The sequence below is a fragment of the Heterodontus francisci genome, chromosome 3 (assembly GCF_036365525.1).
Source record: "Heterodontus francisci isolate sHetFra1 chromosome 3, sHetFra1.hap1, whole genome shotgun sequence".
In the NCBI taxonomy this organism is placed as follows: domain Eukaryota; kingdom Metazoa; phylum Chordata; class Chondrichthyes; order Heterodontiformes; family Heterodontidae; genus Heterodontus; species Heterodontus francisci.
The window spans coordinates 65,494,071-65,510,831 of NC_090373.1; the positions used below are offsets into that span (position 1 = coordinate 65,494,071).

The window sequence follows — 16,761 nt, forward strand, 5'->3', positions numbered from 1 at the left end:
CACACAAAACAAACATTGTAATTATCTGATCACTTATATGCAGATTAATAGTTTATAATATGAAGAGACCCAGTACAATATTTGAACTTAAGCAGTTATACATACAAACATACATATATATACACACACACACACAAATGTGTATTCAGAATCAAATGCATATGCAACAGGTATCCAAAATAAAGGTCATAGATAAGGTGCTACAAGTCTGATGAAGCTCATTTCAACAAAGGTTTTTAAATTTTATATTTTGAATCATTCCCATTCATTTACCAATTATATAACACCACATTTATAGTGCAGAAAAAAGGCACAAAAGTATTCTCACCTGTGGCCATAATGATAGATCACTGTAATAACACCATGAGAATAATGACTGTTAAAGTTGAAACTGTGACTTTCTTGGTAACTTGGATGGGATCCAACACTGCACAGGATAAAACAAAATGACCCAAGCATTTCAGAATTTTGGGAAATGTTTCATATAATCGCCCACATTTTGCAGCAAGAGTAACTTTGCAGCAATCGGCACTCACCGTAATTAACAAGTAAATCGGACAGCAACTTCTGGCTTCTACACATTCCCACTTAAATGAGGAAATTAGAAAGTTGCTGTCCAAATTGCCCTGCTCCTCCACAAGCTATGCTATACCGGTACCTCTCCGACAGACTCCGCATTCTGTCATGCAGGCCCCTACCTGTCAATCATGAGGCATATTAATTTTGCCACATGGATATTAAATTTCAAACTGTTGTGGAAGTGATGAAAGGACCTGCTTTAAAAGAAATTGCCAGGTCTTGGCTGGAAAAGACGTTTGCATATTAGTATTTGGAAGGACAAAGCAGCTATTCCCTGACACATTCAACCCACAATGGACTTTTGATCAGCAGACATTGAAGGTGGGGGAGTTCGCATTCCAGGTTGACTGCTAAGAAGGCTGAATACACAAACAGACATGGTCAAATGAGCTAGTCACATGACTAACTTGCTCCGCAACCTGAGTTTTTTGAATTTGTACATACAGTTTGGGCAGAAAGCAGAATGCTCTTGGATTGAGAAGATCTCTCCTGACTGCTCCCAGCTCTTTCTCACAAGCCTCTGAATCCACTGAAAGCACATGAACCCCAAGAGAGAAAAGTTTCCTACAGCGAACAAGGTTTAAGAAGAATACTATGCCCCAATGAAAAGCAAGATCTACCTACAATAAAGGACACTACAGTGAGCTCGAAGAACCATAACACAAGAAAATTTCTTCAGCTATTGCCTCAAACTTTTCCACTTTATTTCTTCTGTTTTCTTTCTGTCTCTATCTGCATGTTTGTATAGCGTGTGTATTCTAGCGTGTGCACGTCGTGTATCCATAGGCGTTAACCGAATTAGAGTTTAAGTTTAATAAAATTCCACTTTTCGTCTTTAAACCTGAGAGAACCTGTTGTGCTGGTTTCTTTGCCTTATAATTGGAAAGCGGTGAAAAAGGATTCACCAAGGGGGAGTGAAAACACGATCTGTTTAAAAATTAAACCCTGTTACAGTAAGACCAGGTGAAGGCTGAAAGAGAACCCTAGACCTCTTTCTCATCTGATCGTAACAATTTACACACATGCAATGGCACGATGCTGGAGTTGGCATCAGGTGGCAGGACTATATCTCCAACACAGAAGTCCTTGAAGCGGCCAACACCCCCAGCTTATACACACTACTGAGTCAGCGGCGCTTGAGATGGCTTGGCCATGTGAGCCGCATGGAAGATGGCAGGATCCCCAAAGACACATTGTACAGCGAGCTCGCCACTGGTATCAGACCCACCGGCCGTCCATGTCTCCGTTATAAAGACGTCTGCAAACGCGACATGAAATCGTGTGACATTGATCACAAGTCGTGGGAGTCAGTTGCCAGCATTCGCCAGAGCTGGCGGGCAGCCATAAAGACAGGGCTAAATTGTGGCGAGTCGAAGAGACTTAGTAGTTGGCAGGAAAAAAGACAGAGGCGCAAGGGGAGAGCCAACTGTGCAACAGCCCCAACAAACAAATTTCTCTGCAGCACCTGTGGAAGAGCCTGTCACTCCAGAATTGGCCTTTATAGCCACTCCAGGCGCTGCTTCACAAACCACTGACCACCTCCAGGCGCGTATCCATTGTCTCTCGAGATAAGGAGGCCCAAAAGAAATGGCACGATGCTGGAGTACTTGCCCCCACCAAACACACCAGAAGTAGTTATGGCTTGTCTGTTCAAGTGTAGGCGAATTTTAATGCATGGCACTGAAAATTAACTTCTACAAGTAAGGAGTCTCATTCCTTCAGATTTTAATTGTGAATGGCTATTTTAAAAAGTTAAAAAATTAAAATGAAATTTTTAAAAACACTTTTTTATTTTCCTCTTTATTCCATTTTCTGCACAAGATTTTGCATTCATTAACTATTCTCCAATCTGTTTGGTTAAGGAGACACACCATTGCTTGCCCTGTTCACACTCATCCCAGATCCCATGTAGAGGATGCTGTGCTGTTTGGGCTCTCTAATTACCACAAATCGCAGTGTAAAAGCCCACAAAAAGTATGTGGACAAGTCCATGTGTAATGAATGGCAAGTAGTGCAAGTTTGCCACTGACCACAAAATCCAGACCATTGAAGTACAATGAAACAAACAACTTCATATGCTTTTCCTCTTCTTTCCCCTTCCATGAACTAAATTCCAACCATTTTCAATGGATTATAACTGTAAGGGTTGTTACTTCAACAGACTTAATTTTATGAAAAAGTTACATAAGAAAACTGTATAGATTTGTGCAGCAATAAAAACAAGAAATGCTGGAACCACTCAGCAGGTCTGGCAGCATCTGTGAAAAGAGAAGCAGAGTTAACGTTTCGGGTCAGTGACCCTTCTTCGGAACTGACAAATATTAGAAAAGTCACAGGTTATAAGCAAGTGAGGTGGGGGTGGGACAAGAGATAACAAAGGAGGTCCAGATTGGACCAGGCCACATAGCTGACCAAAAGGTCATGGAGCAAAGGCAAACAATATGTTAATGGTGTGTTGAAAGACAAAGCATTAGTACAGATTAGGTGTTAATACACTGTTAACACATTTGTGCAGCATTTGACAGGATGTTTTAAACCACTGAATTTCTGAAGAAATGTGTTGTCAAATAAATAGGGAGAAGTACAAACTCAAAGTGTACCTCTTAGCTCAAATTATTCAAATTATCATGTAATCTGTTTAAAGTTATGACTTGGAAGTCAACTTGAGGAGACAGTGATGTCGTGGTAATGTCACTGAACAAGTAATCCAGAGGCCCAATTTAATGCCTGGGAATGGGTTCAAATCCCACCATGGCAGCTGACGGAATTTAGACAAACATCAACTGCAGCTGGAGGACTATCAATTCGGTGAAAGACGCCCTTTGGTCTGCCCGAAACTTGCTGGTCGTCCAGCGCAAAGAGTTGTCCACAACCGAATTTTACAGACTGGCACATTCCAAGGTCCAGGACTATGTGCTGAGGGATGCACTAATGCTTGGGGCAGCCGCAGCAAAGGCTCAATGGGGAAAGACCACTGTGTAAGGTCCCCCCACCAAGCTGAACTGAGGGGCTGGATCCATGGGAAACCCCTCGAACTGTATCGGGAAGATTTTCATTTGCTGTAAAATGTAAAAAAAGTACATGGCATGAGAAATGAAATGGAAGGGTTGTGAGGTAACTCATGATTGCATTGAAGGAAACTGATCTCCTTTGCACGGTTTGTATTTTTGGACTTGGTGCTGTTTGAAACTGTTTGGTAATGTATTTTTTTTTTTAACAGATTTTTATGAATAAAGTATATTTTGGAAATAAAAAAAAGGCTGATGGAATTTAAATTCAATCAATAAAAATTTAAAATTGAAAGCCAGTCTCTGTGATGCTGCCATGAAGCTATCATTGATTGTCATAATAAACCCATCTAGTTCACTAATGTCCTTTAGGGCAGAAACTCTGCCGCCCTTACCCGGTCTGGCCTACATGTGACTCTAGACCCGCAGTAATGTGGTTGACTCTTAACTACCCTCTGAAATGGGAACAAATACTGGCCTGCCAGTGATGTCCACACCCCATGAAAGAATAAAAATAAAAAAACTTCAGACTGCAAGTCTCATAACATTCACAAATAATAGAGAAAATAACATCCCTGAGTTCAACCAGTAAGTAATGCAGATATTCAATAAATTCTAATTTAGAAAGAGAGCAGAAAGGAGTATCAAATGATTTCCCATGGAATGGATCATGAACTATGCACGGAACATTGATAAGTGAGCTTCTGTTGATCAATTCAATGGATAACATTACTTATGGATTCTGACGTGGACAACAGAAAGTTTGAGGTATATGCAAAAGTCTATTGAAATATAAGCTTTTGTCAAGAAATGCTAGATTTACCCCAATAGTTCATTTACTGCCTCTATTAGGTGTATCCTCAGCACACAAACTGACAATAATATGACATTAGGATGACAAGGATATTAACATTTTAGCTACTTTCATTTCTGTGTCTATCTTAAAACAAACAAATCTCACTATTTCACGATTTGCACATTCCCAAAGGGTATTGCTAATTAGCTAAAAGTCATTGCTTTATTAAAATCCAAACTACTCCATTTAATTTACCAATAGCCCACAATAAATTCTTCAGCGTGGTATTGGTTTTGTACACCAATCGCTATAAATGGTGAATGTAATTTCAACAATAGAAATGATCAAGATCTGCACCTGCCACCAGTTCAGGTAGTGTTTATTTTCCTGAAAGGGAAATTATTTCTGACAAACATTATTAAAGTGAGTTGGGCTGGTAATGGCTTAACAAGATGGGAAGAGGTAGCCATATACCTGCACAGCTGGAATGCCATACAGCAAAATGCTGTAGATTAATCTCAAAAGTCTACATCTTACCTGATCAAGTAACTTTTCAGCTGCCCCCGATAGTTCACAACCAGAAGCTCTGTTGAACACTGAGCACTGTCACTGGACTCCAGGAAGATCAATCCTCCCACAGCATAACTAAGGTCACCTGCAGAGCTGGCAGTCTTAAAGAAAAAGGTAATTTATAAGATATATTTCTTCCATTCATTACTCAAAAACTTAGAATCCTTTAGCATTTACAATAACAGCATACTGAAGACCTATCACATTTTACAAATACTGGACTTCCACTGTCCATCTGCAAATATTATAAAATTCATAAAAGGCAAAAACCATGAAATGACCAGTACTATATTTTTCAACCATCTCTTCCCCTACCCCACCCGCTTAAATTATGATTCTCTCTCCGATCAGATATTACGATTGGTCTGATCGTGAGACTGCCATTTGCTGATTGTCACTCAAGCCCAAAGATACACGATGCATCGGAGCAGTATGGGTGACTTTTTATTAATTTGTTCATGGGATCATGGGCAAGGCCAGCATTTAATGTCCATCATTAATTGCCCTTGAGGTGATGATGAGCTGCCTTTTCGAACCACTGCAGTCTATGTGGTGTAGGTACACCCACTGTGCTGATAGGAAGAGTGTTCCAGGATTTTGACCCAGCGACAATGAACAATCGGCAATATAGTTCAAAGTCAGGATAGTGTGTGACTTAGAGGGGAACTTGCAGGTGATGGTTTTCCCAAGCGTCTGCTGCCCTTGCTGTTCCAGGTGGTGGGGGCTGCAGGTTTGGAAGGTCCCGTCAAAGGAGCCTTTACGAGTTGTTGCAGTGCATCTTGTACATGGTACACTCTGCTGCCATTGTGATGGTGGTGAAGATGTGCCACTCAACAGGACTACTTTGCCCTGAATGTTGTCCAGCTTTTCGAGTGTCGTTGGAGCTGCACTTATCCAGGTAGGTGGAGAGTATTCCATCACACTCCTGACCTGTGCCTTGTTGATGGTGGACAGGCTATGGGAAGTCAGGAGAGGAGTAACTCGCTGCAGGATTCCCAGCATCTAACCGGCTCTCATATGGCTGGCCCAGTTAAGTTTCCCACAGGACATTGACAGTAGGGGAATTCAGCAGTGATAACGCTGTTGAATGTCAAGGGGAGATGGTTACATTCTCTCTTGTTGGAGATGATCATTGCCTGGCGCTTGTATGGCACGAATGTTACTTGCCACTTATCAGCCCAAGCCTGAATGTTGTTCAGTGTTTTCTGCATGCGGGCACAGACTGCTTCAGTATCTGAGGACATGCAAGCGGTACTGAACACTGTGCAATCATCAGTGATGACCTTATGAACGGAGGGAAGATCATTGATGAAGTACTTATTACAGACAGGTGGTAAAGAGCGTGGTTGGTTTCCACTATTCACCTCCCAACTGACTGCAATCTGGCTGCGGAGGCTCAGTCATTGAGTATATTCAAGACAGATATCGATGGATTTCTAGATATTAAAAAGATATCAAGGGATATGGGAATGGTGCAGGAAAATGGCCTTGAGGTGGATGATCAGCCCTGATCTAACTGAATGGCGTAGCAGGCTCGAGGGGCTGAATGGCCTGCTCCTGCTCCTATTTCCTATGTTCCTATGTTCACTGGGACTGCCTTACTCTGCTGTTCTTACTGTTTGGTTCTTGGCTGTGGTATTGTTTTAGCATACTGATGTGACACAGTCTTTGCTTTTTTTCTCCAGTCTGGGGTATTAATCAAATAATTCATGCAATTCACCTTTTCCCTTTTACCACTTGGGCCACTGAATCTGGCTTTTAGGGGTTCACCTTGTACTGGTAACAATACCAGAACCCGGTCCCCTGGTTTGAATTCACGGGCTGCAGCCTTTTTGTCTGCTTACCTTTTCATGTTTTGTTGAGCTATTTTTAGGTGCTCGTTTGCTACAGCACAGGCTTTAAAAAGTCTCTCACTAAAGATGGACAGTAATTTAGTAGTGAAGGTTCCTCCCTTTGATCCAGGAATTTTTTTTCAATTAGTTTTAGGGGGCCTCTCACTTCATGTCCAAAAACTAATTCAAATGAGCTGAAACCTGGAGATTCATTTGGTGAATCTTTAGTACTGAAAAGCAAGAAAGCTACTCCTTTATCCCAGTCATGGGGATACTTATATTTAAGTTGCAGGCCTGATTATTCAGTCTTGAACTTGCGGAGGTATTGTACAGCTCTAATGGCTGTAATACAGCCCAAAGCTGGTGGTGTGTAGTCTGTTACCTTCACAGATGGTTAGTCCCAAAGTCACTTTGCAATATCTCTTCGGTGATGGCTATTCTTGATCACTAACTTTCTTCTCTTGCTTGTTGGACCCTTCTCACAAGCTGTGACGTTGGTTTGATCTCCCCAGAGAACTACCTTTTCAAGATCAAAATCGATCACATTGGAGTTTCTGTTAGGAGACGCATGGCCCTCTCTCCTGTTGTGACCAAGAAATGGGTTAGGGTGATATCAAACATCGTGATGTTTGAATGGGAATCATTCGGTTATGATGTTGCAGCTTCTCACATTATTCATCTTGGTTTGACTATGAGTTAGACTGTCTCCAGCATCCTTTGTTAGTTTATTCATGTTGATCAGTCATTAATATGCAATAGCTCCTTTCAATTTCAAAGGGGCTATCCCCAAGCTATTTCAGATGAGGCTAACGAGCCTCATTTTTGCAGACAGGTTTGTGGATTTCCAGTACAGGCGGGGTCACATGGTCATTACTCCATTTTGACTGTGGTTCACGTGTCCAAGTTCTTGTGATTTAGTTTTAACAGTTGATTTTTTAAACTTCATAATTCCTCCATTTCATTGTCTGTTTCATCACGGCTCCTTCCGTATATGACAAGCTGAAGATGTTTGAGCCTAGGACACAAACCTGGAGAACTCCATCAGCAATGTCCTGAGGCAGAGATGTTTGGCTTCCAACATCTACAACCATCTTCCTTTGTTTTTTTGCCATTATTCTTTCATGGAATGTGAGCTTCGCTGGCAAGGCCAGCATTTGTTGCTCATCCTTAAATGCCCTTGAGAAGATGGTGATGAGCCGCCTTCTTGAATCGCTGCAGTCCACGTGGTGCAGGTATATTTACAGTGCTGCTTAGGAAGAGAGTTCCAGATTTTTGACCAACCATCAGCAGAAGAATGGCAGTATAGTTCTTAGTCAGGATGGTGTGTGGCTTGCAGGGGAACTTGAAGGTGGTGGTGTTCCCATGCATCTGCTGTCCTTGTCCTTCTAGGTGGTGGAGGTTGTAGGTTTGGAAGATGCTGTCAAAGGACTTTGTGCTACATATGACTCCAACCAATGGAGAGTTTTCCCCAATTCCCATTGACTTCAATTTTGCTCAGGCTCCATGATGCCACACTCGACCAAATGCTGTCTCGACGTCAAGGGCAGTAACTTTCACCTCTGGAATTCAGCTCTTTCGTCCATATTTGGACCAAGGCTATAATGAGGTCTAGAGCAGAGTGGCTCTGACAGAACCCAAACTGAGCATCGGAGAGCAGGTTATTGCTGAGTGTCACTTGGTAGCAATGTCGATGACGCCTTCCATCACTTTGCTGATGACTGAGAGTAGACTGATGGGTGGTAATCGGGCGGATTGGAATAGCCCTGCTTTTTGTGAACAGGACATACCCAGGTAATTTTCCACATTGTCAGGTAGATGCTAGTGTTGCAGCAGTACTCAAACAGCTTAGATTTGTCCTTTAGTTTTTTTTTCCTCTCCCTATGCCTAACCGGTTTGCTTTTCAGCTAAATAGCTGAGTTTTATCCCTATGCAGCACAGTACCAAAACATTTCAAAGACCTGCAAGTGCTGATTTCTTTTTTTAAATTATAAGCCTGTGGTACTCCTGGTACTGGCATTAAGATTCCTTTAATGTCAATGCCACATCACATTCAATGAGTTTTATGCTTTAAATTACTAGCAAAGATAGTCACAAAGACAAGATTGGAAATGCTGCATGGCAGAGCATTCAATTTGGCCAGAAAATACAGGGTTTTTTTTCTTTAACCATTCTGTACATTTCTGTAAAGCAATTTGACCATATAACTAAATCTTTATTGATGTAATGTGCTAATAATTGATGATAACCACATTAAAATTAAAACTGTGCACGTTCAATTTTTGTGAAAATATTTTAAACTGCTCCTTTTGTCCCAACGATTTCCCTAGAAACCCATGTTTTTAATGTATGTCTAATGGGTATATACTTTCCAGAATGTACATAACAGGCAAAACATAAATATCTTACTTTCATAGGATAGTCCTTTGCGCATTCACATCTAGCAAAACACAAGATAAATTTTAGTGTTACCGGTAGGATGATGAAAAGTTCACTGCCCATCAAGTCAAACACTCGCACCGTGCCTGTGCTTTCAGCATAAGCCAACAGTGTGCAATCATGACTCCATGTCACACGACGCCACTGGGGGTGGGGATCTTTTGGAACTAGTGACAGAAATGAAAAGCAATCGTTAAAATTTCTCTTCTTTTGATATCTAATAAAGTATCACCATTAATAAAATATATCAAAGCTGTTTGTATGAAAAGGAAATTGGTTTTCAATCCACTGCCTGAAAAACTGCTGCAAAAATGATACAGTGCTAGTTCCTTCAAGCAGTTCCATAATGAATGACAATGACTGTGACTCTACTATCCTGGTTATCCCTCAATCTACTGCATTAAAAATATGCAATACATATTAGGGAACAGCTTCCAAAAGTTGGTTTCTCCCTGCCACTAGACATGTACATAAGCTATAACAGAATTCAAAGGATATATTCTATAGGCAATGAGTAACAAAGAACAATGTATAAACCACAATCTGTGGTTGTGACATAGCTCAGCCGGGAAGACAATTTTGACCACCAATCATAGAATTTCACAGCATTGAAACAGGCCATTCAGCCCATGGTGCATGCACCAAATTTCAGAAAGTTATCCATTAAGTCCCATTCCTGTGCTCATTCACCCACCACCCACATCATTTTTTTTTTCTTTCAACAATGTATCAAAAGTCACTTTTAATAGCATAGCATCATTAAGCCGTAAACATTTGCATGAATCCCAAAGATCCCAATTTGGAAACGCCTGAAAGTTTACTGAATTATAACTAAAAGATACGTGAAGGTTTTCAAAGGTGTGCTGTTAAGCACCTCTGCTGAAAGTGGCTGTGAAAAACTCCAGCCAGAATATAAGCAAGGAAGTTATTTGGGTAGAAGACGAGTAATGTGGGGAACTTGATGTCTTGACACAGATTTTTCAGTAGCAGTTCATTTACTTGAGGATCAAGCTGGCGTGGGGGGGTGGCGGGGGGTTAACCACACATTGGGTTGTTTGTTTTACTGTCGCACTTAAAGCATCAAATATGGACATTGATTACCACTGAACCTGGGAAAAGGCAACAATTAAATCCCATCTTCCAGCATTCCTTTAACGAAGTGATTCCTGACAACACAGTGGCCCGCTGATGTCATCAGAATGCGCCTAGATGCGCAGCTACATCTTGCCAGGACTAAGTGGCGCGTGCGTGTGATGACGTCATCACATATCCGTGCCTGGTCCATCTTCGTGCACACACAATAAAGCTTCATTAGGTATCCAGCCCCCCCACTCAGCTGCAGGGGAGACCTTGAGGCGGGAGCTCGATCCCAGTCACTCGCTCCCGCCCCACTGACTGCTCTCCCGCCCTTGGCAACTCGCTCCAGGCCTCGATGCTTCCTCCTCTCAGCTGCTCACTCCCCTGGCCGATTGTTACTCGCTTCGCGCCACCCCGCTCTCCGGCCGCTCACCCCCTGCTTTCCAGCCCCCCCGTCCAGCCACTCGCTCCAGATCTCGCTGCTCCCCCCATTCCCCTGGCTGACTGTTCCCTGCTATCGCCACCCCATTCTCCGGTCGCTCGCTGGCTCCCCACACCGACCCCCACCCCCCCCCCCCACTCCAGCCTGCGCCGCTTTCCTCCTCTCGGCCACTCGCTCCTACGTCGCCCCTTGCGGCCAACCTTGTTTCTTCAGGCGGCGCATGGAGACTGATCAAACGTAGGAGGGAGTGGCCGAGGAGGGAAGCGGTGCGGCCTGGAACTAGTGGCTGCAGTGGGGTGGGGGGTGCGGGGAGTGAGCGAGCAACCGGAGAATGGAGTGGCGATAGCAGTGAACAATCGGCCAGGGGAGTGGGGGGGGGGGAGCAGCAATATCTGGAGCGAGCGGCTGTCGTCGGGGGGTGGGGGAAAAAGAGAAGTGGCCAGTAGGGAGGAGGGGGAGAAAACGAGTTGCCGAGGTGGGAGAGTGGGCAGTGGGGCGGGAGCTAGCAGCTGCGTTTGGGTGAAATCAGTCCTGGTCAGTCATATAAGCAAATCACAATAATGAATTGGCAGCACATTTTATACCCTGCCCGATTTTCGATCAGGGTGACAATTCACTATTTTCCAATAGAAATTCAATCATAAAATTCCTTTTGTATTTAATGGATTACTGGAATATTACAATGATCTGAGGATTACAGTTAGTATCCTATAACTACATAGTATATTACTGGGCTTCCATCAAACTTAATGTAAGATTAGTTTGCTCGAACGATCTAGCCATAAGCATTTCCTGTGATAAATTGAGCAGCACCATCTTTCATCCTGGTAGCTGCCTGAACGTCACAGACACTGATGTTCCAGTTGAAGAGCCGACAGTTGCGCATGTGCAATACTGCGCCACCTAGTGGTTGCATCGTCAGCAAATGCAGCATTTCTTTAATCGGTGTGACCCTTTAAGTATAGTAATGAAGAATTTTAATTGTATGATACAGTACCTATACATTTTCCAATGACAGAACCAAATTCATCTCTTGCAGATCTGTAAAATAATGTGCCAAAATTAAGAACTTTTGCAATGCAAACATTTATTCAATTATTTTAGGAGACCCAAAAGAATTTCTTAAGCACAATCATATCAATGGATAGTTAAAATTAACCTTATTTGACTCAAACAGTGTGTAACTGAGCTACAGAGACTAGGATTAATCCTTCAAACTGAGTTAGCTGATCTCAGTTGGGGGCCACAGTAAGACCTGTCAGCCTCAATATCCCTAGGCAAAAAAAAGGAAAAATAAACACAACCAAGGTTCTCACTCCCCTGTAACTTCTGATGAAAGTGTATGCAAGTGGGTATTGGGGCAAGGGTAACGTACAGTTTGCCTTCAATGTCCCACACATGATTAGCTTGCTGTGTTCACAGGTGGAGAATAGCCACTTGTACTATGTGCCAGAGAAAGATATGGTTCCATGCACAATGAGTGAGCAAGTTCAGAACAAAAATAAAAACTGAAGCTGAAGGTTTACAAAAAAAATTGCCTTTTCGCCCACCCCCTACCCCCCTTCACCCACCCACCAGTTGCCTCCCCTCTCCCATATACAAAGCTGGCTAACATATTCTGATTATGGAGAAGTTTGCAGCACAGCCAACAGAAGCTGTATTTTGATCTGCAGTGTTCGTCATTTAAACGTATTTTTGGAGAGGAAGACAAATTATTGGAGCTGAGCACCTATAGTGGCCTATCTAGTAACCCAACAGAAAACTGGTGAAAGGCCCCCAGTGAAGTCAGCGAAGTACAACGGCCTGTTGTAGCAAGAATCCAAACATGAAGGATAAGCAGACAGGGCTAAATGAAGGAGGCTGGGAGGAGGCTCATGTGGAGCATAAACACTGGCAGACCAGCTAAGCCAAATGGCATTTTTCTGTACCGTAAAATCCATCTAAAAGGTGACATATGGTGGAAAAAGACATGACTTCACCTTGTAGCTACCAATCACCCATTAAAAATGCAAAAAAAAAAAAGGATAAATGAACTAGAATATTTTATAGATATCTTACATAGAAACATAAAAAATAGGGACAGGAGGAGGCCATTCGGCCCTTCGAGCCTGCTCCGTCATTCATTATGACCAGGGCTGATCATCCAACTCGGTAACCTGTTCCCGCTTTCTCCCCATACCCTTTGAGCCCTTTAGACCCAAGAGCTAAATCTAACTCCTTCTTGAAAACATACAATGTTTTGGCCTCAACTACTTTCTGTGGTAGCGAACTCCACAGGGTCACTACTCTCTGGGTGAAGAAATTTCTCCTCATCTAAGTCCTGAAAGGTTTACCCTGTATCCTTTGACTATGGCCCCTGGTTCTGGGCTCCCCCACCATTGGGAACATCCTTCCTGCATCTACCCTGTCAAGTCCTGTTAGAATTTTATAGGTTTCTATGAGATCCCCCTCATCACTCTTCTGAACTTCAGCAAATATAATCCTGATCGACTCAATCTCTCCTCATATGTCAGTCCCGCCATCCCAGGAATCAGTCTGGTAAATCTTTGCTGCACTCCCTCTATAGCAAGAACATCCTTCCTCAGATAAGGAGACAAAACTGCACACAATATTCCAGGTTGGCCTCACCAAGGCCCTGTATAATTGCAGCAAGACATCCCTGCTCCTGTACTCGAATCCTCTCGCTATGAAGGCCAACATACCATTTGCCTTTTTTACTGCCTGTTGCACCTGCATGCTTACCTTCAGCGACTGGTGTACGAGAATACCCAGGTCTCGCTGCATATTCCCCTCTCTCAGTTTATAGCCACTCAGATAATAATATGCCTTCCTGTTTTTGCTACCAAAGTGGATAACCTCACATTTATCCACATTATAGTGCAGCTGCCATGCATTAGCCCACTCACTCAACTTGTCCAAATCACCCTGAAGCCTCTCTGCATCCTCCTCACAACTCACCCTCCCACCCAGTTTTGTGTCATCTGCAAATTTGGAGATATTACATTTAGTTCCCTCATCTAAATCATTAATATACATTGTGAATAGCTGGGGTCCTAGCACCGATCCCTGCGGAACCCCACTAGTCACTGCCTGCCATTCGGAAAAAGACCCATTTATCCCTACTCTTTGTTTCCTGTCTGCCAACCAATTTTCTATCCATCGCAATACACTACCCCCAATCCAATGCGCCTTAATTTTACATGCTAATCTCTTATGTGGGACTTTGTCGAACGCCTTCTGAAAGTCCAAATAAACCACATCCACTGGTGCCCCCTCATCAACTCTTCTAGTTACATCCTCGAAGAATTCTAATAGATCTGTCAAGCATGATTTCCCTTTCGTAAATCCATGCTGACTGTCCGATTCTACCACTGTTCTCCAAATGCTCTGCTATAAAATCTTTGATAATGGACTCTAGAATTTTCCCCACTACCGACGTCAGTCTGACTGGTCTATAATTCCCTGCTTTCTCTCTACCTCCCTTTTTAAATAGTGGGGTTACATTAGCTACCCTCCAATCTGTAGGAACTGTTCTAGAGTCTATAGAATCTTGGAAGATGACCGCCAATGCATCCACTATTTCTAGGGCCACTTCCTTAAGTACTCTGGGATGCATACCATCAGGCCCTGGGGATTTATCAGCCTTCAATCCCATCAATTTCCCCAACACCATTTCTCTACTAGTACTGATTTCCTTCAGTTCCTCTTTCTCACTAAGCCCTGTGTTCCCCAACATTTCTGGTATGATATTTGTGTCCTCCTTTGTGAAGACATACAATACCTGATCTCAATACACTGGTCCTGAACCACTGCCAGCAACTTCCCATTACTGTCAGAAAAAAGGAGATAACTTAGTGCAAAGTTTTTATGCATTAAAAACACTGAACTATAAACATGACATCCAGATCTAAAATTTTTTACCAGTTCTCAAAAGACAGTAAGTGTGTTCACAAATCTGCTTAATAAAAATAAGTTGTAATCGTATAGAAACTTTTATTCCATGAAAATGCAAGACTTTAAAACTGTAGAAGCATTGATCGCAATCATACAAACAAAAGGCTCAGCATCAGAGAGAAGTTTTCAGGCCAGCACTTACTAACCACTTGCCTGAATGATACGTGGTGAACATGACAACCCAATGGCACTACTAACTGCAAAGCAATGTAAAGTGCACTAAAAAGTGTTTTTAAAAAATGGCAGTGGGTTTTTATTTTTATTACCAGCTTAAACTTGGCATATTATAATTGGGTAAATGTCAGTTCACTTTTTAAGAAAAAGCCACATCAACTTAAGTTCAACAAAAAAAAAATTGGACCATAATTAGCTGTCTAATGAGGCTAATGGCACTAGCCATTATTTATGTGCAAATGCTACAGCAACTTTAGGTGAGGGCAGATGCTCAGTTAAATGCAAAACTGAAGAAGTTGGTGTCAGAAATGCACCGCTCCATTAACCGCACGGAAATGGTATTGTGCAGTCTAGCTTCGGATTGAAATGTACTGAATGGTGTGAAGCTGCTGTAATTACACAGTGAATACGAGCTAAACTCGCCACAAAGTTTTGTCCATTTCACTCTAAGGAGCCTTTTGACAACATAAGTGATTTAATATGTAACACAGACTAGTACTGTATCTTTTGCAGAACTTATTGAAAGATAAAGGGTTTATTCTGAAAGGTGCCAAAATATGCAACATTCAAATCATTAGAACTGAAGGCTTCTCAGATTACTACAATTGAAAACAATACTGTATATTAGCTCTATTTATAGAAGGAAATTACAATATTAAAAAAGTGTACAAATCAACTGAAATAATTACCTGGCGACAAGAAGTTGCCAGTTGATCTGTTTATTAACCAATTGGACAAAACTAGGAGAGAGCAAACAGCTGGAATGGCTGCATGGGAGAGAATTCAAAAACAGTGTGACTATTAAAAAAGTCTTAAACCAACTAAGAAAACATTGTAGTACTGATTAAACTTTACATTAATGCAGGTGCACTAAGAACTGACAATAGGTATTGTTGCTTAAAGGTTTCAAAAGTGCAGTAATAAACAAGTCCCAATAATCATAAAAAAGTAGACATATTCTGACAAGTTAAATTGTCAAGAAACTTTTATCATTTGATGAAGTAAATGACTTAAAAACACCTTTAATCTGCAACAGTGATCAATAATAAACTGGTGAGATAGCTTCAAACTCTGCAGCACACTCCTCCCAACACCCCAGCCAAAAAGTGCAAGGAAAATGTCAGTTATAATTACCTATATCCGACATACTGAACCACAAATTTAAGGGGACCTGAATACAAAGAAAATTGTTCAGAGATTCAATAATAATGACTATTTATTCACACCATTGTTAGTATTTTTAGATGCATAATTAATATTTAAAATGTAACGTATTAAAAGGAAGTATTATTTTTGAACGAGCAGAGACCCCCAAAACATTTGCGGTCAAATTAGTATACTTAACCAATTCCATTATCTCATCTGTCCCTCCATCCCACTCCTCCCATGCTATTCCTACTCTTCCTATACCATCCTTCATGCCATCCCCATCCCATGTCATTCCATCCTTCACATGCCACCCTTTCAATGCCATTCCCTCCCACACCTCCCATGCCATCCTCTCCCTCCAATGCCAGCTCCATTCCATTCCAACTTCCCATGCCATCCCCATCCTTCCCATTCCAATCCTCTGATGTCATTCCCTCCCTTACTCCTCCCATGCCAGCCCTCCTATGCCATCCCATCCCAAGCCATTCCATCCTTCCAATGCCACCGTTCCAATGCCATGCCCTCCCTCCCCCACCAATGCTGTCCACCCGCTCTCGTCCCCATTCTTTCAATTTAAAATATAGTTCCAAAGTAGAATAACACAAATTTTGTTTCAGATTAAGATACCATAAAGCATAAAATTTAAATGTTGGACTAAAATGAAAAAAATTCCAAAAATATCTTGTGAATTAATTTGCTGAAAAAGCCAAAAATATGCCCAGTAGTGGTGGACAAAAATCAGCT

General features: G+C 42.0%; 1 protein-coding gene across 1 annotated transcript in view; it reads right to left on the reverse strand.

The window, feature by feature from the left end:
* The window catches only part of nbas (NBAS subunit of NRZ tethering complex), a 308,007-nt gene that overhangs the window by 281,259 nt on the left and 9,987 nt on the right, over positions 1–16,761 (reverse strand). Inside the window, exons 3-9 of the mRNA XM_068028531.1 lie at positions 16,003–16,039; positions 15,558–15,635; positions 14,522–14,569; positions 11,738–11,781; positions 9,255–9,388; positions 4,921–5,054; positions 329–427 (exon numbers count right to left, since the gene is read on the reverse strand). Of these exons, the coding sequence (XP_067884632.1) occupies positions 329–427; positions 4,921–5,054; positions 9,255–9,388; positions 11,738–11,781; positions 14,522–14,569; positions 15,558–15,635; positions 16,003–16,039 (574 nt within the window). The remainder of the gene's footprint in view (positions 1–328; positions 428–4,920; positions 5,055–9,254; positions 9,389–11,737; positions 11,782–14,521; positions 14,570–15,557; positions 15,636–16,002; positions 16,040–16,761) is intronic.